This window comes from Lampetra fluviatilis, chromosome 44 (genome assembly GCF_964198595.1).
Source record: "Lampetra fluviatilis chromosome 44, kcLamFluv1.1, whole genome shotgun sequence".
NCBI classification, from domain to species: Eukaryota; Metazoa; Chordata; class Hyperoartia; order Petromyzontiformes; family Petromyzontidae; genus Lampetra; species Lampetra fluviatilis.
The window spans coordinates 3453117-3479307 of NC_136318.1; the positions used below are offsets into that span (position 1 = coordinate 3453117).

At 59.7% G+C, this 26191-nt stretch overlaps 2 protein-coding genes and 1 long non-coding RNA gene across 5 annotated transcripts in view; 1 reads left to right on the forward strand and 2 right to left on the reverse strand.

Moving 5' to 3' along the window:
• TRMU (tRNA mitochondrial 2-thiouridylase) lies at positions 1 to 14700 on the forward strand. Of its 3 annotated transcripts, XM_078876457.1 has the most exons (12): positions 258 to 528; positions 3369 to 3540; positions 4500 to 4606; positions 5585 to 5683; positions 8318 to 8490; positions 8720 to 8773; positions 9819 to 9885; positions 11141 to 11241; positions 11423 to 11471; positions 11821 to 11916; positions 13496 to 13578; positions 14364 to 14700. In XM_078876457.1, exons 1-12 carry the CDS (start codon positions 447 to 449, stop codon positions 14547 to 14549), a joined length of 1269 nt encoding a protein of 422 aa, XP_078732583.1. In that variant the 5' UTR covers positions 258 to 446; the 3' UTR covers positions 14550 to 14700. The 3 variants fall into 3 exon arrangements, with proteins under 3 accessions (XP_078732582.1, XP_078732581.1, XP_078732583.1); XM_078876456.1 differs by lacking the exons at positions 11141 to 11241; positions 11423 to 11471; positions 11821 to 11916; positions 13496 to 13578; positions 14364 to 14700 and adding an exon at positions 1 to 111 and having other exon boundaries at positions 388 to 528; positions 9819 to 11117; XM_078876455.1 differs by lacking the exons at positions 11141 to 11241; positions 11423 to 11471; positions 11821 to 11916; positions 13496 to 13578; positions 14364 to 14700 and having other exon boundaries at positions 144 to 528; positions 9819 to 11117.
• Positions 14701 to 23830: 9130 nt separating this feature from the next.
• On the reverse strand, positions 23831 to 25159 carry LOC144947241 (uncharacterized). The gene is made up of 3 exons (XR_013640016.1): positions 24997 to 25159; positions 24789 to 24860; positions 23831 to 24392 (listed from the first exon to the last, which is right to left on the reverse strand). It is a non-coding gene; the product is annotated as an uncharacterized LOC144947241 (long non-coding RNA).
• A 5-nt stretch (positions 25160 to 25164) lies between these two features.
• LOC144947136 (uncharacterized) overlaps positions 25165 to 26191 on the reverse strand; it is a gene marked incomplete at its 3' end in the record, with an annotated part of 28798 nt that continues 27771 nt past the window's right edge. Inside the window, exon 11 of the mRNA XM_078876333.1 lies at positions 25165 to 26122. Within this exon, the coding sequence (XP_078732459.1) occupies positions 25165 to 26122 (958 nt within the window). The remainder of the gene's footprint in view (positions 26123 to 26191) is intronic.

Here is a 26191-nt window from a genome sequence, read left to right on the forward strand (position 1 = left end):
AGGCGGCACTTGCAGGGGCTGCGCCCGCGTGGCCCCCGCTCGTGACGCGGACCAATGGGAGGAGGGGACGGCGCCGATGCGCGCTGGGAAATCCAAAGCGCGCGTGCCAAGGTTACCCCAAACTCTCTCTCGTCCTGTGTAGTTACCCCTCCTGTGTAGTTACCAGAGGTGTGGACTCGAGTCATGTGACTTGGACTCGAGTCAGACTCGAGTCATGAATTTGATGACTTGCGACTCGACTTGGACTTGCATAACAATGACTTTGTCCCACCTATGGTAGTTACCCCACCACCCCTGGTGGAGTTACCCCACTCTTGTGTAGTTACCACTCTCAGATGTGTAGTTACCCCTCTAACTGCTGTGTAGTTACCCCTCTCTGCTGTGTAGTTACCCCTCCTGGTGTAGTTACCCCGAGTGAGTTGGAGTAATCGCGGCTCGCCGCTGCCATGGGGTCGACCCGACACGTGGCCGTGGCGGTGTCTGGGGGGGTGGACAGCGCAGTGGCAGCCCTGCTCATGAAGAGACGCGGTGAGACCGGCGTGGTGAAGTATGGTCACTGTGAGCGTTGACCGGCGTGAAGTATGGTCACTGTGTGTGGTGACCGGCGTGGTGAAGTATGGTCACTGTGAGTGGTGACCGGCGTGGTGAAGTATGGTCACTGTGAGCGTTGACCGGCGTGGTGAAGTATGGTCACTGTGAGCGTTGACCGGCGTGGTGAAGTATGGTCATTGTGAGTGGTGACCGGCGTGGTGAAGTATGGTCACTGTGAGCGTTGACCGGCGTGGTGAAGTATGGTCACTGTGAGTGGTGACCAGCGTGGTGAAGTATGGTCACTGTGAGCGTTGACCAGCGTGGTGAAGTATGGTCACTGTGTGTGGTGACCGGCGTGGTGAAGTATGGTCACTGTGAGTGGTGACCGGCGTGGTGAAGTATGGTCACTGTGAGTGTTGACCGGCGTGGTGAAGTATGGTCACTGTGAGTGGTGACCGGCGTGGTGAAGTATGGTCACTGTGAGTGGTGACCGGCGTGGTGAAGTATGGTCACTGTGAGTGGTGACCGGCGTGGTGAAGTATGGTCACTGTGAGTGTTGACCGGCGTGGTGAAGTATGGTCACTGTGAGTCGTGACCGGCGTGGTGAAGTATGGTCACCGTGAGTGGTGACCGGCGTGGTGAAGTATGGTCACTGTGAGTGTTGACCAGCGTGGTGAAGTATGGTCACTGTGAGTGTTGACCGGCGTGGTGAAGTATGGTCACTGTGAGTGTTGACCAGCGTGGTGAAGTATGGTCACTGTGAGTCATGACCGGCGTGGTGAAGTATGGTCATTGTGAGCGGTGACCGGCGTGGTGAAGTATGGTCACTGTGAGTCGTGACCGGCGTGGTGAAGTATGGTCACTGTGAGTGGTGACCGGCGTGGTGAAGTATGGTCACTGTGAGTGGTGACCGGCGTGGTGAAGTATGGTCACTGTGAGCGTTGACCAGCGTGGTGAAGTATGGTCACTGTGAGTCGTGACCGGCGTGGTGAAGTATGGTCACTGTGAGCGTTGACCGGCGTGGTGAAGTATGGTCACTGTGAGTCGTGACCAGCGTGGTGAAGTATGGTCACTGTGAGTGGTGACCGGCGTGAAGTATGGTCACTGTGAGCGTTGACCAGCGTGGTGAAGTATGGTCACTGTGAGTCGTGACCGGCGTGGTGAAGTATGGTCACTGTGAGTGGTGACCGGCGTGGTGAAGTATGGTCACTGTGAGTCGTGACCAGCGTGGTGAAGTATGGTCACTGTGAGTGGTGACCGGCGTGGTGAAGTATGGTCACTGTGAGCGTTGACCAGCATGGTGAAGTATGGTCACTGTGAGTCGTGACCGGCGTGGTGAAGTATGGTCACTGTGAGTCGTGACCGGCGTGGTGAAGTATGGTCACTGTGAGTCGTGACCGGCGTGGTGAAGTATGGTCACTGTGAGTGGTGACCAGCGTGGTGAAGTATGGTCATTGTGAGTGGTGACCAGCGTGGTGAAGTATGGTCACTGTGAGTCGTGACCGGCGTGGTGAAGTATGGTCACTGTGAGTCGTGACCGGCGTGGTGAAGTATGGTCACTGTGAGTCGTGACCGGCGTGGTGAAGTATGGTCACTGTGAGTGGTGACCAGCGTGGTGAAGTATGGTCACTGTGAGTGGTGACCAGCGTGGTGAAGTATGGTCACCGAGTCGCCCTCTCTCTGAGCCGTACACCACTGGGGAGACAAAGGCGGCCGGGCGTGGTGCTGGCCACCCACCCACCCGCTCGTGTTCCGTGTCGGCCTTCATAGGTGCTCGCTAACAGCACTTGCCCCTACAGCCTGTTACAGGCTACACGGTGGGGGGGCATCTTTGTCTTTGGTGTCAATATCAAGAGTTGTGCCGTCACTAGCGCGTGGCGATGATGCACAGGTACGGTCCCGTTGGCACCCACACACAGCGGCTGTGCACACTCGTGAAGAACTACAGCACTGCGTGGTGTGCCTACGAGGGAAAGGGGCGACGTTTCGAGCAATGGCCCTTCTTGAACGTGGTCCACGGGGGAGGAGGCAGAGTGTCCGGCGAGAGAGGGGGACTGCACGGGAGGGGAGGGGGTGGGCCCCGATGAGAGTTTCATTAAAATAAACTCATTTTTAAAAGTAAAAAAAAACAACGGCTTCATTTTAAAGTGCACTAAAAAGTAAATAACTCGATTGTACGAGGGGAAGTTGTTGACATCTTGATGACGAGAGACACGTGGCGCCTGCTTCTTGGGCGAGCGGATTCCATAGTTTAGGGACCGCGGCGTTTTTCTCCTCCACAAAATATATAATTAATAAGCCGTCCATACAAAAAACAATTTTGCTTGAAAGGAGGCAATTAGTTGATTAATTGATGCCGATTTTAATACAGGCATGCATTGTCACCGGATCCGAGTACGTGTGCGACATTTGGAATTGATTGGGCAACAGGAAGAAGACTAACTTTTGATTACAAGATTTGACCACGACACTGCTTTCAAGTTTTTTGGTTTGGCCATGTTTGTTGTAGTACAGAGTTAGACTGATGGCCTTAATCTAAGTTGTCTTGTGGTTGTTGTTGTTTGACTTGAATCCCACTGGGATTTTTGCACACAGTGTTGGTGTACGGTGCTTTTTCTGCAATATTTTGCTGTCTTTTCTTGGATTTTCTGTTTGCACTTAGTCACTATGAGATGTTTTCTTGTTCATGTTTTTGTTTTTTGTTTGTTGCGGTTGCACCCGATTCAAGAGCCGAATGGCTCACAGGGCTATACCTAATAAATGAACTTGAACTTGAAGTGAAGTAAAACCGTTAAAAAACAACAACAACCAACCAACACCTGTTCCCCGTGTTCCAGGTCACCGCGTGACCGGGGTGTTCATGAGGAACTGGGAGCATGCGGACGAGGAGGCGTCTGGGCCTTGCTCCGGGGACCGTGACCGTGACGACGCACGCCGCGTGTGCGACCAGCTCGACGTGCCCTTCCGGGAGGTCAGCTTCGTCAAGGAGTACTGGCACGACGTGTTCAGGTGGGGCCCGACACCACCACGGCCACCGCCACCACCACGGCCACCATCACCGCCGCCACCGCCACTGCCGCCACGGCCACCATCACCGCTACTGCCGCCGCCGTCACCATCACTGCCGCCACCGTCATCACCACCGCCACTGCCGCCACGGCCACCATCACCGCCACTGCCGCCGCCGTCACCGCCACTGCCGCCACCGTCACCATCACCACCACCGCCACCGTCACCACCACCGTCACCGCCACCGTCACTACCACCGTCACCGCCGCCACCGCCGCCACCGTCACCACCACCGTCACCGTCACAGCCACCGTCACAACCACCGCCACTGCCGCCACCGTCACCACCGTCACCGCCACCGTCACCGCCACCGTCACGGCCACCGTCACGGCCACCGCCGCCACCGTCACGGCCACCGCCGTCACCACCACCATCACGGCCACCGCCACCACCGTCATCACCGTCGTCACCACCGTCACCGCCACCGTCACGGCCACCGCTACCATCACCGCCACCGTCACCGCCACCATCACCGCCACCACCGCCGCTGCCACCGCAAAAACCGCACCAACACGCAACGACCATCCGCTCGCAGGCACCGTGGTTACAGCCACAGCTACCAGGCAAGGTCACCGCCACGACCGCTTTCACTATCACCCCCCACCCCTGAGACGAACACCACAACGACCGCCAACGCCGCGACCACCACCGCAGCTACAACCGCCAACGGCAGCAATTGCCACAACCGTGATGCCACTCGATGATGTTAAGGACGAGGGCGATGACGGCGGTTGAGAATGCTGATGCGCATGAAGACGGCGGTGGTGATGATGGCGAATGACCGCGATGGTCGTAGCGATGGCAGTTCTATCGATGAATGACGGTGACGGTGATGATGGCTCGTGCGGTGTGTGCGGTGTGTGCGGTGCGTGCGGTGCGTGCGGTGTGTGCGGTGGCAGTGCGATGCTGAGAGGCTACGAGGGAGGAAGGACCCCCAACCCGGACATCCTGTGCAACCGGCACATCAAGTTCCACCACCTGCTGCAGTTCGCAATGGAGCGACTCGGTGAGATCATCCACCACCACCATCTCAACCACCACCACCATCACCGCCACCACCACCTCCGCCACCACCACCTCCGCCACCACCACCTCCGCCACCACCACCATCTCCACCACCACCATCTCCACCAAGATCACTATCTCCACTGCCACCATCACGACCTCCACCACCACCACCACCACTTACTACCACCACCACTACCACCACCACTACCACCACCACTACCACCACCACTACCACCATCACCACCACTACCACCACCACCTCCACCATCTCCTCCACCACAAACACTACCTCCACCGCCACCACCACCAAACACCACGACCACCACCAACCACCAACCACCACCACCAACCACCACGACCACCACCACCTCCTCCACCAACACTGCTACCTCCACTGCCACCGCCACGACCACCACCACATTATTAAAGTTGTATTAGATAAGAGCATAACACATGTTCTTGCATTGAGCAAGGTTATTAGGACAACTATCAACGTCAAGAGCTTGGGAAGAGAGTCGATGAAAGGGGTCTCTAAGCGTGCGATGAAGGTGACAGGCAACGCCGCATTGTTGCTGGGGTGGCTGCCGTAGAAGCGGTTGCTGTATCTGTGGTGGTGTTTGTGGTGGTGGTGGTTGTGGTGGTGGTGGTTGTGGTGGTTGTGGTGGTTGTGGTGGGGAGCGGGGGGTGTAGCGACCCGAGTTCGATTCCCGCTCACGGCCAACACCCGGTGTCGATTATCCGAACCGGTCCTGGGCCCTCTCCTAGGTCGACTCAGCCTCAAATGAGTACCCGGTGTGTAAACATCGCCACCGGGGAGACAAAGGCGGCCGGGCGTGGTGCTGGGCCGCCCACCCCCCCGCGCGCCACAGTGCCGCCACTCGTCGGCGCCGCGCGCTGACGGCACTTGCCCCCAGCGCTCGGTTGAGCCTCCACGGGGGATCTTGTGTTTGGTCACGGTCGTGGGCGGGCGCTGCAGGCGCGGACGCGGTGGCGACGGGCCACTACGCACGCACCTCGCTGCAGGAGGAGGCGGTGCTGGGGCAGACGTACTGCGCCGGCGGGGACCCGCCACACGGTGAGCGCACGCTCTCGAACCTCCAATGCCGACACGCCGGATTCGTGCGCTGTCTCAGCCCACCACAACAACAACAACAACAGCAGCAGCAGCCGCTATTCGCCACTAAGTGGCGGTGACGTCACCACTAAGTGGCGGTGACGTCACCACTAAGTGGCGGTGACGTCACCACTAAGTGGCGGTGACGTCGCCACGGCGCTTGAGGACGTGGCCTGGCACAAGCGCCGTCACCCCACACACACACAGACGGACGGGCACGTGGACGGCAACAGCTAGACAGTTCAGACTTTCCCCAACCCGTGTCTCTCCCCTCCCCGTGTCTCTCACCTCCCCGTGTCTCTCTCCCCTCCCCGTGTCTCTCCCCTCCCCGTGTCTCTCTCCCTGTGTCTCTCTCCCCTCCCCGTGTCTCTCTCCCCGTGTCTCTCACCTCCCCGTGTCTCTCCCCTCCCCGTGTCTCTCTCTCCCCGTGTCTCTCACTTCCCCGTGTCTCTCACCTCCCCGTGTCTCTCCCCACCACGTGTCTCTCCCATCCCGCGTCTCTCCCCTCCCCGCGTCTCTCCCCTCCCCGTGTCTCTCTCCCCGTGTCTCTCCCCTTCCCGTGTCTCTCCCCGTGTCTCTCTCCTCCCCGTGTCTCTCTCCCCCCCGTGTCTCTCCCCTCCCCGTGTCTCTCCCCTCCCCGTGACTCTCTCCCCCCCGTGTCTCTCTCCCCCCCGTGTCTCTCTCTCCCCCGTGTCTCTCTGCTCCCCGTGTCTCTCTCCTCCCCGTGTCTCTCACCTCCCCGTGTCTCTCCCCTCCCCGCGTCTCTCCCCTCCCCGCGTCTCTCCCCTCCCCGTGTCTCTCTCCCCGTGTCTCTCTCCCCGTGTCTCTCTCCCCTCCCCGTGTCTCTCCCCTCCCCGTGTCTCTCCCCGTGTCTCTCTCCTCCCCGTGTCTCTCACTTCCCCATGTCTCTCCCATCCCGCGTCTCTCCCCTCCCCGTGTCTCTCCCCTCCCCGTGTCTCTCTCCCCGCGTCTCTCCCCTCCCCGCGTCTCTCCCCTCCCCGTGTCTCTCCCCTCCCCGTGTCTCTCTCCCCTCCCCGTGTCTCTCCCCTCCCCGTGTCTCTCTCCCCGTGTCTCTCTCCCCTCCCCGTGTCTCTCCCCTCCCCGCGTCTCTCCCCTCCCCGCGTCTCTCCCCTCCCCGCGTCTCTCCCCTCCCCGTGTCTCTCCCCTCCCCGTGTCTCTCCCCTCCCCGCGTCTCTCCCCTCCCCGCGTCTCTCCCCTCCCCGTGTCTCTCTCCCCGCGTTTCTCCCCTCCCCGTGTCTCTCCCCTCCCCGTGTCTTTCCCCTCCCCGTGTCTCTCCCCTCCCCGCGTCTCTCCCCTCCCCGTGTCTCTCTCCCCGCGTCTCTCCCCTCCCCGCGTCTCTCCCCTCCCCGTGTCTCTCTCCTCCCCGCGTCTCTCCCCTCCCCGCGTCTCTCCCCTCCCCGCGTCTCTCCCCTCCCCGCGTCTCTCCCCTCCCCGCGTCTCTCCCCTCCCCGCGTCTCTCCCCTCCCCGTGTCTCTCTCCCCGTGTCTCTCCCCTCCCCGCGTCTCTCACCTCCCCGCGTCTCTCCCCTCCCCGCGTCTCTCCCCTCCCCGCGTCTCTCCCCTCCCCGCGTCTCTCCCCTCCCCGCGTCTCTCCCCTCCCCGCGTCTCTCCCCTCCCCGCGTCTCTCCCCTCCCCGTGTCTCTCTCCCCGTGTCTCTCACCTCCCCGCGTCTCTCCCCTCCCCGCGTCTCTCCCCTCCCCGTGTCTCTCCCCTCCCCGTGTCTCTCTCCCCGCGTCTCTCCCCTCCCCGCGTCTCTCCCCTCCCCGCGTCTCTCCCCTCCCCGTGTCTCTCCCCTCCCCGTGTCTTTCCCCTCCCCGTGTCTTTCCCCTCCCCGTGTCTCTCCCCTCCCCGCGTCTCTCCCCTCCCCGCGTCTCTCTCCCCGCGTCTCTCCCCTCCCCGCGTCTCTCCCCTCCCCGCGTCTCTCTCCCCGCGTCTCTCCCCCTCCCCGCGTCTCTCCCCTCCCCGCGTCTCTCCCCTCCCCGTGTCTCTCTCCCCGTGTCTCTCCCCTCCCCGCGTCTCTCACCTCCCCGCGTGTCTCCCCTCCCCGCGTCTCTCCCCTCCCCGTGTCTCTCTCCCCGCGTCTCTCCCCTCCCTGCGTCTCTCCCCTCCCCGCGTCTCTCACCTCCCCGCGTCTCTCCCCTCCCCGCGTCTCTCCCCTCCCCGTGTCTCTCCCCTCCCCGTGTCTCTCTCCCCGCGTCTCTCCCCTCCCCGCGTCTCTCCCCTCCCCGTGTCTCTCCCCTCCCCATGTCTTTCCCCTCCCCGCGTCTCTCCCCTCCCCGCGTCTCTCCCCTCCCCGTGTCTCTCTCCCCGTGTCTCTCCCCTCCCCGCGTCTCTCACCTCCCCGCGTGTCTCCCCTCCCCGCGTCTCTCCCCTCCCCGTGTCTCTCTCCCCGCGTCTCTCCCCTCCCCGCGTCTCTCCCCTCCCCGCGTCTCTCCCCTCCCCGCGTCTCTCTCCCCGTGTCTCTCTCCTCCCCGTGTCTCTCTCCTCCCCGTGTCTCTCTCCTCCCCGTGTCTCTCTCCCCGTGTCTCTCCCCTCCCCGTGTCTCTCCCCTCCACGTGCGTCTCTGCCCACGTAGGTGTGCGGTTGCTCGTGTCTGCGGACCCCGCGAAGGACCAGACCTTCTTCCTCAGCCAGGTGCCGGCGAGCGCCCTGCGCCACGCGCTCTTCCCCGTGGGCGGCCTGCCCAAGGCCCTCGTCAGGCGAGTGGCCGCCCAGGCCGGCCTCAACCACGTCCTGCAGCGCAGAGAGGTGCGGCCGCGGATCGAACTCGGCACGTCGGCTTCGAGGGTTAAGCCACCGGGGCGGCGTGCTGCCGGCCGCATCGCTCTGACGGGGGGGGGGGGGTGATCCGCGTGGGGGGGGCGTCGGGCTGCGGCGCGATCACCGTGCGGGAGAAATCTGAGATTGTGCGCGTGTGGAGACGCGGCCCGTGCCGCGCCGCTGACGTGGCGCCGCCTCTCGCCGTCTCCGTCCGCAGAGCGTCGGGATGTGCTTCATCGGGAAGAGGAAGTTCGAGAACTTCCTGCTGGAGGTGAGTGGAGCGCGGCCGCGACCGGTCGCCGGCGAACACGCTGCGTGTGTGTGTGCGTGCGTGCGTGGGTGTGTGGGTGTGTGCGTGTGTGGGTGTGTGCGTGTGTGCGTACGTGCGTGCGTGGGTGTGTGCGTGTGTGCGTGCGTGCGTGGGTGTGTGCGTGCGTGGGTGCGTGTGTGCGTGCGTGGGTGCGTGTGTGCGTGGGTGCGTGTGTGCGTGTGTGCGTGCGTGTGTGCGTGGGTGCGTGTGTGCGTGGGTGCGTGCGTGTGTGCGTGGGTGCGTGTGTGCGTGTGCGTGGGTGCGTGCGTGTGTGCGTGCGTCCAACTTTGTGCGTAGCCAATCTCCATGTCTTCCATCCGTAGGGGACCGAGGGTTGTGCCCCCCCCCCCCCCCGGTACGTGTGAGTGGTGTCCGGCCGCTTGCGCTCCCCGCCCCCGCGTACGAACTGTCACGAATTGGCCAGTGACACGTTCTTCATGGTTCCCGCGCCTCCGAGTGGCACGGTGGGCTACGTACGGCGCGAGAGAAGTTCAACAACAACAACACGAAACCCTGCGGCGCTCTGGGCGCCTGTTGGTAGCGCCGGCTCCACCTCCTCACTGCGTGGCCACGGCGGCCTCCCTGCTCCCTGTGGTTCCTCCTCCTGCCGCCTCGGAGTCGTCCTCTCTCTCTCTCTCAGTCGTCCTCTCTCTCTCTCTCTCTGAGTCGTCCGCTCTCTCTAGCTGAGTCGTCCTCTCTCTCTCTGAGTCGTCCTCTCTCTAGCCGAGTCGTCCTCTCTCTCTCTTAGTCGTCTCTACGAGAGCGATGAGTCGTCCTCTCTCTCTCTGAGTCGTCCTCTCTCTCTCGGAGTCGTCCTCTCTCTCTCTCTCTCTGAGTCGTCCTCTCTCTGTCCGAGTCGTCTCTACGAGAGCGATGAGTGGATACCGTGCGGCGTTATAATTTGAGGAGGATGCTGATGATGAAGGATGTTGATGATAGGAGGAGGATGTTGATGTTGCGGGGGTGCGTGGGTGTCGATGTCGCTGTGCGTTCCCGTTGGTGCCAGTACCTGGAGCCCCGTCCGGGGAGCTTTGTGTCGCTGGAGGACGGTCGCGTCTTGGGGCAACACAAAGGTGCACGGAGCCACGCTGGCAACAGCAGCGCGGACACAACACAGACACAACGCAGATACAACACAGACACAACACAGCACGTACACAGACACAACACAGATACAACACACACAACACAGCATGTACACAGATACAACACAGACACAACACACACAACAGACACAACACAGACAGCATATACACAACACAGACAGCATATACACAACACAGACACAACACACACAACACAGACACAATACACAACACAGACACAACACACACAACAGACACAACACAGACACAACAGACACAACACACAACACAGACACAACACAGATAGCATATACACAAAACACACAACACACTGTGTGTGTGGGGGGGACTGTGTGTGTGATGGGGCAGTAGTGGAGAGAGTGGAGAGTTTCCCATACCTGGGCAGTGTGCTTATGACCGGCTCCAGTTTAACAGCAGAGGTCTCACTCCGAATCAGTCGAGCGGCAATATATTTTCATCGGTTGCATAACGCTGTGTGGAAGCTACCTGGTCTGTCGCTCCGCACGAAGCTTCAGGTCTTCTCGGCCACAGTCATTCCCTCCCTTCTCTACGCTTGCGAAACGTGGACCCCCCTAATGGAGCATCTTCACCGGTTGGAAACATTTAGGCTGGCCTGCCTAAGATCTGGGCAAAGTCCCATCGGTGAGCTCCTCCGGCAGGCAAGGCTGCGTTGGCTGGGTCATGTAGCCCGCATGCCCAGCCACCGCATGCCTAAACAGCTTTTGTTCAGCCGGATCGAGGGGGCTAAACGGGCGCGGCACGGGCTAGAGAAGAGATGGAGTGATGTGGTACAGGAGAACGTGGAGCTGAGTGGACTTGCCGATGACTGGTACCAGCGGTGTCAAGATCGGCCTCAGTGGAGGAGGCTCGTGAAGGACGCTACTGGGCAGTTGGAGGCAGTCGCCCTCCAACAACAACGGAGGGCGTATGAGCGACGTTCACAACAACGAGCGGAGCGCCGGGTGGCTAAAGCACAGCAAGTTGGTACAGTAGGGGGCACAGGTGGTGCATCAGCCAGTCATCTCGGTCATCTCGGTCAGTCGACCCGTGGCACCTGCTGGGTCTGCCCCGTGACCTCCTGCCAGCGGGCGTTCGACACTTCACGTGGCCTCAAGGTGCACATGGCCTGGCACAAGCGTCGTGGTGACATCACCGCCACTTAGTGGCGAATGGCGGTTCTTGTTGTGTGTGTGTGACTGTGTGTGTGTGGGGGGCCCTGCAGGCGCGTTCCTGCTGACGGTCGGGCAGCGCGCGCGGATCGGGGGGCTGCGCTCGGCGTGGTTCGTGGTGGAGAAGAACGTCGACACGGGCGACGTGCTCGTGGTGACGTCACCTCGTCACACTCACCTCGTCACACCTCGTCACACCTCGTCACACTCACCGCGTCACCCTCACCGCACCATCACTGCGCTACCCTCACCTCGTCACCCTCACCTTGTCACCCTCATGGCGACACTCGCAGCACCCTCATGGCTGTCACTGCGGTTCTCCGTCCCTTCCCCAGGCTCCGTCCAATGAGCACCCAGCACTGCAGCGCAGCACCCTGAGCACAGGTACAAAGACAAAGATCCCCCGTGTAGCCCCATCAGACTGGTGGGGAAAGTGCCGCTAGCGAGCACCTGCGAAGGCCGACGCGGCGCACGAGGGGGGGGGGGGCGGGTGGGCAGCAACCACGCCTGGCCGCCTTTGTCTCTCCAGTGGCGATGTTTTACACACTTGGCCAGGTACTTATTTGAGGCCGAGTCGACCTAGGGGTAGCTCAGAACCGGTTCAGATAATCGTCGCCGGTGTTCACCGTGAAAAGGGGAGCCGGTGAAGGGCACGGAGGGCGGCGTGATGATGGTGGTGGTGGGGGTCATGATGGTGGTGATGATGGTGATGATGGTGATGATGGTGGTGCAGGACGTGTCCACTGGATGTGGGGGGCGCCCCCCACGGAGCTCGCGAGGAGCGGGAGGATGGAGGTGCTCGCTCGGTTCCACCACCAGATGCCACTCAGTGAGGGATCACCACCATCACCATCACCACTATCACCACCGTCATCACCATCACCACCATCATGACCATCATCACCACCATCATCACCATCATCACCACCATCACCACCATCACCACCACCATTACCACCATCACCACCACCATCACCACCACCATCATCACCACCATCACCACCATCACCACCATCACCACCATTACCACCATCACCACCACCATCAACAACAACCGCCATTCGCCACTAAGTGGCGGTGACGTCACCACGACGCTTGTGCCAGGCCATGTGCACCCTGAGGCCACGTGAAGTGTCGAACGCCCGCTGGCAGGAGGTCACGGGGCAGACCCAGGTGCCACGGGTCGACTGACCGAGATGACCGAGATGACTGGCTGATCCACCACCTGTGCCCCCTACTGTGCCAACTTGCTGTGCTTTAGCCACCCGGCGCTCCGCTCGTTGTTGTGAGCGTCGCTCCTCCGCCCTCCGTTGTTGTTGGAGGGCGACTGCCTCCAACTGCCCAGTAGCGTCCTTCACGAGCCTCCTCCACTGAGGCCGATCTTGACACCGCTGGTACCAGTCATCGGCAAGTCCACTCAGCTCCACGTCCTCCTGTACCACATCACTCCATCTCTTCTCTAGCCCGTGCCGCGCCCGTTTAGCCCCCTCAATCCGGCCGAACAAAAGCTGTTTAGGCATGCGGTGGCTGGGCATGCGGGCTACATGACCCAGCCAACGCAGCCTTGCCTGCCGGAGGAGCTCACTGATGGGACTTTGCCCAGATCTTTCAAGGACTTGTGAGCTCCTCACACAATCCAGCCTGGTTAAACCCAGGATGGATCGTAGGCAGGCCAGCCTAAATGTTTCCAACCGGCGAAGATGCTCCACTAGGGGGGTCCACGTTTCGCAAGCGTAGAGAAGGGAGGGAATGACCGTGGCCGAGAAGACCTGAAGCTTCGTGCGGAGCGACAGACCAGGTAGCTTCCACACAGCGTTACGCAACCGATGAAAAGATATTGCCGCTCGACTGATTCGGAGTGAGACCTCTGCTGATAAACTGGAGCCGGTCATAAGCACACTGCCCAGGTATGGGAAACTCTCCACTCTCTCCACAACTGCCCTATCACCGATTGGGAGTTGTGGGGGTGGAGTGCCCGATGGTACAAAATACCCAGGCCACCACCACCATCACCACCACCATCACCACCACCATCACCACCATCACCACCATTACCACCATCACCACCATCACCACCATCATCACCACCATCATTACCACCATCACCACCATCACCACCATCACCACCACCATCATCACCATCACCACCATCATCACCACCATCACCACCATCACCACCATCACTACCATCACCATCACCACCATCACCACCATCACCACCATCACCACCACCATCACCACCACCATCACCACCATCACATCCATCACATCCATCACTACCATCACTACCACCACCCCCATCACCACCACGATCACCATCACCCCCATTATCCCCATCACAACCACCACCACCACCACGGCAGCTCCTGGCCGCCTCCGACCCGCGCGTTGTGGCTCCACCTCTGCAGAGCGCTGCTCCCTGAGGCTCGAGCCAGACGGATCCGTGTGGGTCGCGTTCGCCCAGCCAGTACGCGCCCCGCCCCTCGGACAGGTGGGGCACGCACAGACACACGCACGCACGGACACACACACGCACGGACACACGCACGGACACGCACGGACACGCCGGGGACACGCACGGACACGCACGGACATGTAGGGACACGCACAGACACGCGGGAACATGCACGGACACACGCACGGACACACGCACAGACACGCGGGAACACGCACAGACATGCACAGACACGCGGGGATATGCAGGGATACGGGAGGACACAAGGGGACACGTGTAGACGCCCGGAGACACGTGGGGACACACAGTTATACACGTGTCTCTACACGTAGAGACACGTGGAGACACGTGGAGACACGTGGAGACACACCTTGGCATGCCCATGTAAACCCTTCACGTCACAGGTGCTCTTCACGTTGGCTGCCTCGCTCCTCCTCGTCGCTGCCCTCCCCGTGTCTCCCGCGTGTTTCTCCGTCTCACGGTCCCCATCCCATTCTCTCTCTCCCCGTCTTCATGCCTCCCTATCCTCGTGTCCCCGTGGCCCCCGATCAACCATACCCCCGTCCTTCCGTCACCCTTGTCTCCCTGTCCCCCTCTGTCCCCCTATCAAGTCTCCCCGTGTCCCTGTGGCCCCCTATCCCCATACCCCCGTCCTTCCGTCCCTCGTGTCTCCCTGTCCCCCTCTGTCCCCCTATCACGTCTCCCCGTGTCCCCCTGTCCCCCCATAAACCCATTCCCCGTGTCCCCCTATCACGTGTCCCCGTGTCCCCCTCTGTCCATCTATCACGTGTCCCCCATGTCCCCCTATCACGTGTCCCCGTGTCGCCGTGTTCTACCATGGCGACGAGTGTCTGGGCAGCGGAGAGATTGTGCGCGTGGGCCCCTCCGTCTACTCCTTGCGGCGGGGAGGGGGGGACCCCCCCCGGCACTGGGACCCCCCCACGGACACCGACCCCACGCAAGCAGCCACGCTACGCCTGGGAATCCCCTCGGCCCGCTCGGCCTGAAATGAGTTGCCGGGAGAGAGGCAGAAATAGGCGCGTGTCCGTTACCCGGAACCCCGCGCCGCCGCCACCACCACAATCGAGACGTTTCCATCGCAAGGAATTTTTGAAGTGAAATATTTTGTTTTAAAAATAAAAGAACGTGTATATAAAATGTCTAGATTTGAAGCTTTCGTGACTGCAAGGATGCATACTCTTAGTTCTTTCGGTAAAGTCACGTAGGTACAAAATTTAATCAAATTATTGTTTTATTTTTATAAATTTTTATTTCATTTTTTACCTACGTGACGTTACCGAAAGAACTAAGAGTATATAAAATGTACCAATCAAATCCGTTGCGCGAGTAACGATCCACCGCCACCATCGCTTCCACGCCGACTCCTCCGTTCACGCACGCTCAGTAGTGTAAACGCGCTTTGCCACGCGACGCACGTGGCACGCCACACTCGCCGCGTGGACTGAGTCGTCCTCACTGGCGCTCGGCAGCAGAGGTCGCAACCAGGTACCCGATACCCGTACCCTACCCGATACCCGGCTACCCGTACCCGGCCGCGACCCTGGTGCCGCCGGGTATGGGTAGGCCGTGAGTCACTGGTGAGTCACCGTTTGTCACTCATTTCCCAACGTCTTGTCTCTTCTCACAATTCAAGTTCCTAGAACCAACCCACCCGCGCCTACAACATGGCTTCATCCCAGAGGTCGCAATCAGGTACCCGATACCCAGCAGCGGATTGACCATGGCCAGGGTCGTCCATAGGGGGGTTCTGGGCCTGGGTCAAATCCCACCATGGGCCCTCCGACCCCTTCAAACTAAACCAGAAGTATGACATCTGACACTGACGTCAAACCGCGGGGTAACCCCCCCCCCCCCCTCAAAGCACGGGGCCCAGGGCAGTCGGCCCGATTCACCATACCATAGGGACGGCTTCTGACCAAGGTTGAGGATGATGATGATGATGGAGAGCGGTGGAACAGCGGTTAGCAGCCGCAACGAAAGAGCAAGCCGCAACACGAGTTGACTTCAAATCGCTTTATTTTTTTTTACCCCATTTTCACTTTTTTTTTTATAAATAACGTATAAATTATTTAATATATATTTATCTACATATACACATCATATTTCTTTACCAAAAAAATCAAATGCAACTGTACATCGCTGAAGCAAAAGGGGTTTTTGCTGCCAATCGGGGCCGTTCGCGTCCCGATTCCATCTCGCAGGCCATCTTCGGGGGGGGGCACCTCTCCCCCGGGGGGGGGGGGGGCATCTCTCCCGGGGCCCCCCCCCACCGCCGCCTCCTCCACCACCGCCCCCCTCAAGTCGCGCGCTTCCAGTTTGACCATTTCCAGCGCGGCCGTGTACTCTGTTTGGGTCTTTTGTATTTCATAAAACATGGCTTGTTCTGGTGGGAGATTTTGTTTTTTTTACACACACAAAAGAAACGAAAGGTGAAAATAAAATAAATTTCGTTTACGCAACAAGAAAAGAGAAAGGTTACGACGACGAACAGCGACGACGACGACAAAAGTTCCAATTTGACAGATTCCAAACTGTGAATTGATGCGCGGGCTGCGTACGCAAACCGGCTGCCCGAGACCGAATCGAATAAACCGTGGAATAGCGGCGAGACCTCGTGGCGTTGGCCGCGACGTGGTTTCGGCGAATTTAGTATTTTTGTTTTTGGCGGAACGACGTACCAGCGGCAGGGACATCAAGCGGAGGAAGCGGGCGTCTCCGCGAACACGCGACTCAAACCCCCAAAGTAGTTTTTTTTTGGGGGGGGGGGAGGGGAGGGGACGACTCTGGAAGCATTCGTGAATATTTTCACGTAAAATCGTCCACACGTTGAAATCGTTGGCCGACGATGACGGGGAGGACGTCCACCAAAGAGACGGAGCGGTGAAAGCAGCTCGTGTGCAGGTGGTGATCGGCGCGTTGTTACACATCGGCATCTTGGGGAGGCCTTCATCCAGCAGTGGATTGATCAAGGCCGACAAAGATGACAATTCATGACCTCTTGGCTCTGTATATTACTGTGTGTACTGTGTGTATTTATATACCTCAGTAGGTGCTGTGTCCCATCGACAGTGACTCAACACCTATTCCCAGCATTCATTAGTTACAGCAATAATAACCATACCCTAAACACGTGCCCAATCTCATCCGGTATCAGAAGCGAAGCGGGATTTTGAGCCTGGATCGTGTTTTTCGGTGGGTGGCCACCATGCATAGCAGGTGCTATAGGCTACGTTGTGGGCGGTGCAGCAAAAAAGCATTGTACTCTACCTACGTCTACCCTGCCCACCCTCGCCGCCCTGCACTGACCAGCACGGCGAAGTACGGTTAAGACCCGCGCGCGGCCTGGGGAGGCCACCGTCCACCAGCGGGCTGAACAAAAGCGTCGGCACGTGCACTCGGCAAGACGTCCGTTGCGGTCGCCCGCCGGAATTCACCGTCGGTCGCAAGACTCGGGGCCCGCTCCACCGATTCACGCGGAAGTCGTGCGCGGTGAACCGGACCGATGTCCAATAAAACAACCGACAACGCGCACGGAGCTCAACGACAAACACACCGGGCCCCCCCCCAATAGGTGCACGCGTGGACACGCTACGATCTCCGCAGGCCCCGGGGTGGAATGCGCCACGCGCGGGGTGGAATGCGCCACGCGCGGAGTGGCCGCCACAAACGGGTGGCCGTTGGGGTGGCCGCACTTGCGGCCGCAGCGTTCGCCCGACGTCGCCGCCTCCCGCTGGGCGCTCTCTGCCTCGTGGGAAGCGCACGGTGCGGGGAGGGGGCCTCTTATCCGGCAGTGGACAGAGCCCAGCAGCTGTTGACGACGACGATTTGTTGAAGGGAATGGGGGGGCGGGGAGGGCAGTTCGTACGGCGGTCACCGACACGCTCGGGTACGGACGCCAGCGCGGAGCGGCGAGGGTGACCACCGGAAACGAAAATCAGAATTGACGTAAGTTACTAAAAGCCACCTCATCCATACGGTCACCGGCACTCCGCGTTCGGAACGTGTCGGTGGCTGATGAAAACGAGAATCAAAGCGAGGACTCAAATCTCGCGTCGTATAAACCCTGCAGCAACAGGAGGCGCTCAGAATCCGCCGCGAAGGCCAAACGCAAACGACTTGCGGCAAAATAAAACGAATGGAATGGCTTGGAGATGGGGGGAGGGGTAGGGGGGGGCTGTGTGCGTGAATCGTCACGGGGCCTGGGTAAACCGGTCAACCTGCACCGTAACGCAACGCTGGGAGGAACGCAGCGTTCACGTTCCTGCCTTAGTGTGCGTGACTCGATCAACAACAACAATAATTTATAAAAAAAAAACTAAATAACAAAGCGACTGCTGTACCGTCTCCCGCCACTAGTGCGATTTCTCGTGATGCTCAGCTTCGCGAAACCTCCACTCGCGCCATAATGCCACTTGACGTCGCGTGCGCAGGCACCCGCGGGGACCGACAGCAAACACATCGACGCACGGGGGGGGGGGGGGGGGGGGGAGTCTTTTGTTCGTTCGTCGCAACGGAGAGCTTTCGTGGACCGGTCGCAGCGTCCGGCGACCGTCGTCGTTTCTCGTTCAGGGATATCTTTGCGAGCGTTTTATTTTTATTTTGGCCCCAACTGCGATTCTAGAAAGCAACAGGGACCTGCCTGTGCGAGTGAGTGAGTGAGCGAGCGTCAGAGAGGAGCGAGAGCGTGAGCGAGAGGAGGGGGGGGGTTACATAAAGCAAAGTAAAAAAAAATTACAAAATGATGAACGAAGCAAAGTGCCGACTACACCGAGCATCTTCTTGTTTCCATTGATCGTAAAAACAAAAGAGAGGAGCGAGAGAGAGGAGCGACGTGTTGATTAATTGGCGTGGTGTTTTTGTTCATTTGTGCCATGCAAGTCGCGTGTAGCACAGCTTGCCAGGGCATCTGAGGGCTTCAGAATTATTGAGCACTATTTAAAATGACTCCTAACAAACTTTTTTTTTTAAACATAATTTTTTATTATGATTCTCTTATTCTTAATTTTTTTTCGGTAAAGTAACGTAGGTAAAACATTAAAATTAATAAAAATAAAATAAAAATCACGACGTTTTTTTTTACTTGATACAGCTATCGTGGCTGTGACCGTTCCACCTGAAGACGGAAGCTTGTGCTGCCTCCGAAACGTCGTAATTTTTTATTTTATTTTACTTTTATTAATTTTAATGTTTTACCTACGTGACTTTACCGAAAAAACCTAAGAATATGAATCCTTGCAGTCACGAAAGCTTCAAATCTAGAATTATGATTCTCTTGCGTTACTTTTATGATGCCTTCACTAGAAACATGTTACAACGTGATTTAATTTCGCCTAGAATTTCATTGCTATTGTTGATTCCCGTGAAGCAACTATGTATTGCGATTTTTTTGTTGCACGAATTAAAGTCTGATTTGATCGAAAAGAATAAATAAAGAGAGGAGCGAGCGAGAGAGAGGACCCTGTTTGCTAAAAGGTTTCATCCCGAGCTCATCACCCAGACCGAAGTGGTGAAGGGAAGGCTGCTCGCGGTAACGGTCAGGGTGAGCGATGTCACCACCCACCTACTGAACGTGTACCAACAAGGAGAAGATCCCGTTCCTGCACCTCCTGAGGAGGCACCTGGCTGGGATCCCGGACGACGAGTGCGTGATTGTGGGGGGCGACCACAACTGCACAATCGGCGCCCTGGATCGTTCGGGGAGGCAGCCGGGGGGAGTTGGGCCGAAGAAGGAAATGCAGGGACTCCTGGAGGACGCCGCCTTGGTGGATGTGTGGCGCATACATCACCCGGGCCGACGCCAGTTCACGTACACGAGGCGCGATGGCTCGGTGACGCAGTCCAGGCTCGACAGATTTTACATCTCTAAGAGCTTTGTGACGTGCGCCATAACGTCTGGCATCAGGGCGGCACCCTTCACGGACCACAACCTCGTCGTGCTCCGTGTCAGGCTGGAGAGGGCCCGCGAGGGTGCGTCCCACTGGCATTTTAACAACTCGCTGATGGAGGATGGCACCTTCATAGAGATGTTCGAGGACTTCTGGGAAGAGTGGCGAAAAACCAAAACGCAGTTCGACTCGCTGGCCCAGTGGTGGGATATGGGAAAAGTGCACACCAGGCTGTTGTGCCAACAATACACCTGGGGGAGCACCAGACTGAAGAACGCGGACATCACCGGCATGGAAGCACGAGTCCTCGATTTGGAGAGTCGACTCGCCGAGGACAGTGACCCTGCTCTTCTCAGAGAATACGAGAATAGGGAGCGTCTCAAAGGCCTACAGGAGGAGCAGACGAGGGGAGCGTTTGTGCGATCGCGGGTGAAGCTCATCACCGACCTCGACACGGGACCCCCACTTTTCTACTCCCTCGGGAGGCAGAACGGGAGACGCAAATCCATGGAGTGCCTCTTCGATGGTGACGGTGTCCCGGCGCACGAACTCCAGCAGAAGTCGACCATCATCACAGACTTCTACGGCAACCTGTTCTCCCCTGAAGAAACATCGGGAGCGGCCGAGGCGGAGGCATGGAGCGGTCTACCCACCCTGGGGGAAGACGGGAAAGAGCTGCTAGAGCAAAAGCTCACCAGGAATTACCTTGACGCAGCTGTAAGAGGTCTGGCCCCAAATAAATCCCCAGGTTTAGATGGGCTAACAGGGGAGTTTTACGCCGTTTTGTGGCCATCCCTACGGGAGGACTACAGAGAGGTGCTGGAGGAAGCCTCTGTCACCGGGGTGATGCCTCAGTCTTGGAGGGCGGTGCTCACTCTGCTTCCCAAGAACGGAGACCTGAGGCACCTACAAAACTGGCGTCCGGTGTCCCTCCTGAACACAGACTACAAAATATTGACGAAGGCTCTCTCCCTGTGACTGAAAGGGGTGATTGCACAAGTCGTAAACAGAAACCAGCCCTACACCATCCCCGGATGAACCATCCATGACGGCATCTTCCTGGTCAGGGACCTCATCGCGGTGTCCCAGAGGTTGGGCATCCCAATTGCGTTTCTGGCCCTTGACCAGGAAAAGGCTTTTGACAGAGTGGACCACAAACTACACTACACCAAGTCAGAGTGCATGATCAAGGTCAACGGCGCCCTCACTTCCCGGGTCAAATTCGAGCGAGGAGTGAGACAGGGATGCCCATTGTCGGGCCAACTTTATGCCCTGGCATTAGAGCCTTTCCTGAGTCTCATAAGGCGGAGACTCAGCGGCCTGGTGCTCAGGGAAGCAAGTGTCAAGTTGGTCCTGACGGCACACGCCGACGACATCCGCCTCATCCTTCGTTCCCTGGATGATGTCGCCCTGCTGCACGAGTGCCAGGAGGTCTTTTCGAAGGCCTCCTCATCCAAAATGAACTGGCAAAAGTGCAGCGGCCTGCTGGTTGGAGCGTGGGACATGACCGAGTGTCCGGAGAAGGCAAAAACCATCAATTGGAGCACAACATCGCTGCACCACCTGGGGGTTTTCCTCGGACCAGAGGAGGAACCACCACAAAGGAACTGGGTCCAGCTGGAGGAGAAGGTGAAGGAGCGGCTGGGCACCTGGAGTCGCCTGTGCAAGTTCCTCACCTTCAGGACAAAGACGTTGGTGGTGAACCAGCTGGTGACGTCCATGCTGTGGCACCGACTCTTCTCCCTGCACCCCCCCCATGAGCCTCATCAACGCGCTTCAGAAGCGAGTCCTCGACTTCTTCTGGTCGGGCGGAGGACACCGGGTCGCGGCTGGGGTCCTGGCCCTGCCACTGGACGAGGGCGGTCACGGGCTGGTGTGCGTGCGGAGTCAGCTGGCCACCTTCCGACTGCAGGCCGCGCAAAAGTTCCTGCACGCCGCCCCTGCACCGGCCTGGAGCGTCACGGCCTCCTTCCTCCTGAAACAGCTGGGGGGTCTGCAGTGCTCCCAACAACTATCCTACATGGAACTACAGGGCCTCCCACTGGGACAGCTGCCACCTTTCTACAGGAGCGTCCTGCAGACATGGAGCTTCCTCGCCGTCAGGAGGCTGAACCAGCCGCGATCGGCCGAAGATCTGGTCTTCGAACCGATCCTCAGGAACCCACAGACAAAGCTGCCATCCACCACCGCCACCCCCGGCATGGAGAGGCGCCTCACCAATGCGCGGCTCACCAGGATGGGAGATCTGGTGGAGCCTGGAACACGGGGCCGGTGGCTCGGACCAGCAGACATGGCCGCAAAGACAGGGGGCTGCAGTCGCTCCGGGTGGGTGCCCGGATCCTGGCCGAAGCCAAGGGAGCCTTCTCAGCGGCAGCGGGGAGAACGCCCCCCCCCCTCCCCATCGGCGTTGGGGATGACGAGGTCCCTCTCGGTCCTCCTCCACCGGAGCTCTCCGTCGTGCCGCTGCATCGCCAATGCCGACAAGCGAAGGCGGATCACGACCTGTGCCGGCTGGAAGACCTACCAGAGGTGGCCTTCGCAAATGTCAAGAGGAAGGTGCTCTACTCCTACATGGTCCAGTTTCACCAAAAGGACACCCTGAGGAGCCACAAGGACCATGCCTGGAGGAAAGCCCTGCCCTGCGTCTCTCCGGAGAGGCCTCGCTGGAGGCAACTCTACTCCAGCCCGACGTACAACCGCATCGGTGACCTCAGCTGGAGAATCGCCCACAGCACCGTCACCACTAACGCCTCCCTAGCGCGCTTCACTGACACGTCCCCGGAGTGCCGGTTCTACGGTAAAGTGGAGACGGTGGCGCACCAATACGTGGAGTGCAAGAGCCTGGACTTGTTGTTCAAGGTCCTTAGAAACATCCTCCTAAGGTTCAGCCTCCACTTCTCCCCGACGGTCCTCATCTTGGGATACCAAAAAACATCTTCAGGGCTGGTCAACGTGCTCGTCGGCTATGCCAAGCTCGCCATTTACAGGGCGAGGAAGGTGGCCCTGGAGGGGAAACGTCCGGCAAGCAGCGTGGGCATCTTCCGCGGTCTGGTCGGAGCCAGGGTGTGGCTGGAGTGCCGCCATGTGCGGCTGACCCACGCCGTGCCGGCCTTCAAGGAGCAGTGGGCGTTGGAGGAGGCCGTGTGCTCGGTGGCAGATGACGGGGAGCTCTGCATGCAGCTATGAGCTACCCGTCGGAGGCCGTTGGACTGCGAGAAGGGCTGCGTGCAGAACAAGAGAGAGCGAGAGTGTGAGCGAGAGAGTGAGCGAGAGAGTGAGCGAGAGAGGGAGGGGGTTAAATAAAGCAAAGTAAAAAATAAATGACGAAATGATGAACGAAGCAAAGTGCCGACTACACCGAGCATCTTCTTGTTTCCACTGATCGTAAAAACAAAAGAGAGAGGAGCGAGAGAGAGGAGCGACATGTTGATTAATTGGCGTGGTGTTTTTGTTCATTTGTGACACGCAAGTCGCGTGTGGCACAGCTTGCCAGGGCATCTGAGGGCTTCAGAATTATTGAGCACCATTTAAAATTACTCCTAACTAAACATAATTTTTAATTATGATTCTCTTGCATTACTTTTATGATGCCTTCGCTAAAAACGTGTTACGTGATTTTATTTTGCCTAGAATTTCATTGCTATTGTTCATGCCCGTGAAGAAACTATGTATTGCGATTTTTTGTTGCAACGAATGAAAGTCTGATTTGATCGAAAAAAAATAAGAGAGGAGCGAGAGAGAGCGAGCGGAGCGAGAGCGAGCAAGCGAGCGTGCGTTTGTGAGCGCGATTACCCAGTGTCCACGACTCGAGTCCCCCCCCCCTCACCCACCGCCACCCGAATTTCTACCGGCGAAAAGAAAAAAAGTACAATAAATTTTTCTGGCTCAAACGTTCGAAAGACGTCGACTGCAGGAAAACCGTTAGTAGCAGCTCAGGAGCGGCCGACGCTCGCAGAGTCGAGGGCCATCGGCCCCCAAATTAAAATTAAATTACATTCGTACAAGCCTGTTGAGATCGAAATTTACACTGGAAATTAAAAACGCGATAAGTTAAACGATGCAAAAAACGGGGCGCGCGGTGGTAGGAAGGCGTCTCGGAGTTTGTCTCCGAGCGAACGTAGAACGACCGAGAAGAGCGTCGCGGTCTCCCCCGATGCGAGCGCGACGGACTCCAGCTCTGCCCCGAAACCTCCTCCGGGTTTGCTCTAAGCCCCCAGGCAGCAGGTGAAGAAGTTTGTTTCTTTAAAAAAAAATCGAGCGCGACCCGACGGGAAATATGTTCGCGACAGAAGAACAGAGAAAGAAAGACGCGGGCGGGCTCCCTGCAGAGCGGTGCGCGTGAACTCCCCTCGAGGTCCCCACCCCCCCGCCCCGCCCCCCGTTATTGCGTCGGAGTAACACTTGCTTGCGACGTCCCAGTTTTTTTACTTTACCCTCTGCCTCGGCGCGAGGCTCGCCGGGAGGTGGCGCCGACGACGACGGCGCCAGGCGTCGGACTGGGCGGGGGTCGTGTCGCGCCGAGTGCATCTTTGGACTTGTGTTTCGCGCGAGTCTGTCAAACCAGCCAAAAGTTCCCCACCACCGGGGCATCTTCTTGGATTTGCGCAATTCCCCCAACGTGCCGTTCCTCCCCCCCCCCCCGTTGCAGCAGCAGCAGCCACGTCGCGTCGCCGAGTTCGTGTTCATTTCTTTTTTGGTGGAAAACGGGCAGCAATGAAGACGACCCCGGGAGCGATGGATTGGTGGGGTGGGGGTGGGTGGGCCCGCAGTCAGCAGGGGGGTTTGAAGCGGGGTCCCGCAGTGACTTGGCGCCGGGCAGGGCTGTCCGGGGAGCCGCCGTTTGGTGCCTGCTCCGTTCGGCGCCTGCTCCGTCGGTTGCTTCGCGTTCTTAGTCGTCGTGTTTTTCCTTCCCTCGTCTGTGCCAAACGGCCATCGTCACCTTGCCTGACGACAGGAAAATACATGCCAACAGGTGACTCAACGCGCAGTAACAATGACTCAAGGGTGCAGCACAAACAGAACGTGCACTGCAAAAACTCAACGTGGAGTGCAGTGACCCAAACGTGGAGTACACAACTGTGCTGAGCAAACAAAAGCAAGCGATGAATGTCTTCTTTATAACACAATGAGTCGTGTTGTACAGAAGCCGCCCTCCATTCTACCGTATCCTCAACGCGTGTTTAAAATGACACCCCCCCCCCGTCCCTGTGTGGTGCAACCTGGCCAGCAAGCCGGCATTACTCTGCCAGTAGGCCGCGATTGCTGCTGTGCCCGTGATCCCAATGAAATCTGATCGTGGGGGGGGGGGACAGGGCGGTGCAGGGGGGGGGGGGGTCGTACGGGCCGGTGCAGGGGGCTCGGCGTGGAGGAGGGCCTCTGCCGGCCGGGAGATGCCAGGCCGGTGCTCTTGTCCTGTCAAAACGAAAGCGCGTTCTGTAAAACCGGCACGCATTCACGAGGCACCCAACACGTTAACGCGCGCACATGGACACGCGCATCAAGAACACGCGACTACTCGGCTTGGAACTTTGCGTGCGTGCGCCCTCACGTGCCGCCCGACGAGCGTCCTCTCGCTGCTCCTGTGGCCCCGCGCTCCGTGCGTCCTGGCGTGGACACAGTCCATGTCCACCGCCTTCGCCACCTTGTTCGCCTTCAGGGTCGGGCCCGCCGCCCGGCCCTCCACGCCACCGCCGCCTTCGCCGCCGCCACCACCACCGCCGCCGCCACCACCGCCGCCACCGCCACCGCCGCCGCCACCCTTCCCCTTCTTGCCTTCAGGCGGCTTGAAGGGCGGTGTGTGCGAGTTTGCGTGGTTGGCAGCGGAGGGCTGGTTCCGCTGCTGCTGCGGCTGCTGGTGGCGGTTGTGGTGGTGGTGATGGTGGTGGTGATGGCGATGGTGCTGCTTGCTGGGGAGCGCCGGCGAACGTGCCGCCGCCACGGCCGTTGCCGGGGGAGTGGCGGCGGCGTTGGCACCCGCCCTCTGCCGGTGCCCGCCGCTTCGGACGCCGGCTCCGCCGCCGCCGGCGCGGTGGCGCGGCGACGACGCCGCCGACGACGACGAGGAGGAGCATGAGGACGAGGACCCCGACGACGACGACGAAGACGAGGAGGAGGACGACGAGGAGGACGACGACGAGAAGGAGGAGGACGAGGACGGCGAGGGCGAACTGCGCCGACGCGACGGCGGCGGCGGCGGTTGCACCGCGGCCGCCGGCGCCGCGGCCGCCACCCATCCCGAGTCGGCGCCGCTCGACAGCGCTACGCAGTTCCGCTTGGGGGCGTCCGGCCCTGGTGCCGCGGCCGACGACGACGAGGAGGAGGAAGAGGCGGAAGACGAGGGCGCAGCGGCCGCGGAGGCCGCGGCGGTGGCGACGCTGGCGGCGACGCTGCACTTTTTCTTCTTGGCGGCGCTGCCCGGGTTTGGCGGAGTCGCCTCGCGGCTCGCCGGCCGCCCGGGCCGGGGGCGGCACCTGCCGGGTTTGCGCGGCGCGGGCGAGCGGCGCGGCGCCGGAGGGGACGGAGTCGGAACGGCGCTCGCCGTGGCGACGCGTTTGCCGCAGTTGCCGGGAGACGGGGAGGGCCGGGAGGAGGAGGAGGACGCGGCGGCCGCGGTGCCGGCGGCGGCTGGAACGGGCATCGTGGGCGGCAAGGGCTCGCACGCCGCGGGGATTCTCCTGGGTCGGGACGGGGAGAGGGGAGAGCCGCGGTGAGGACTTTTGGGGCGAGGGGCGGCGAAGGGCGGC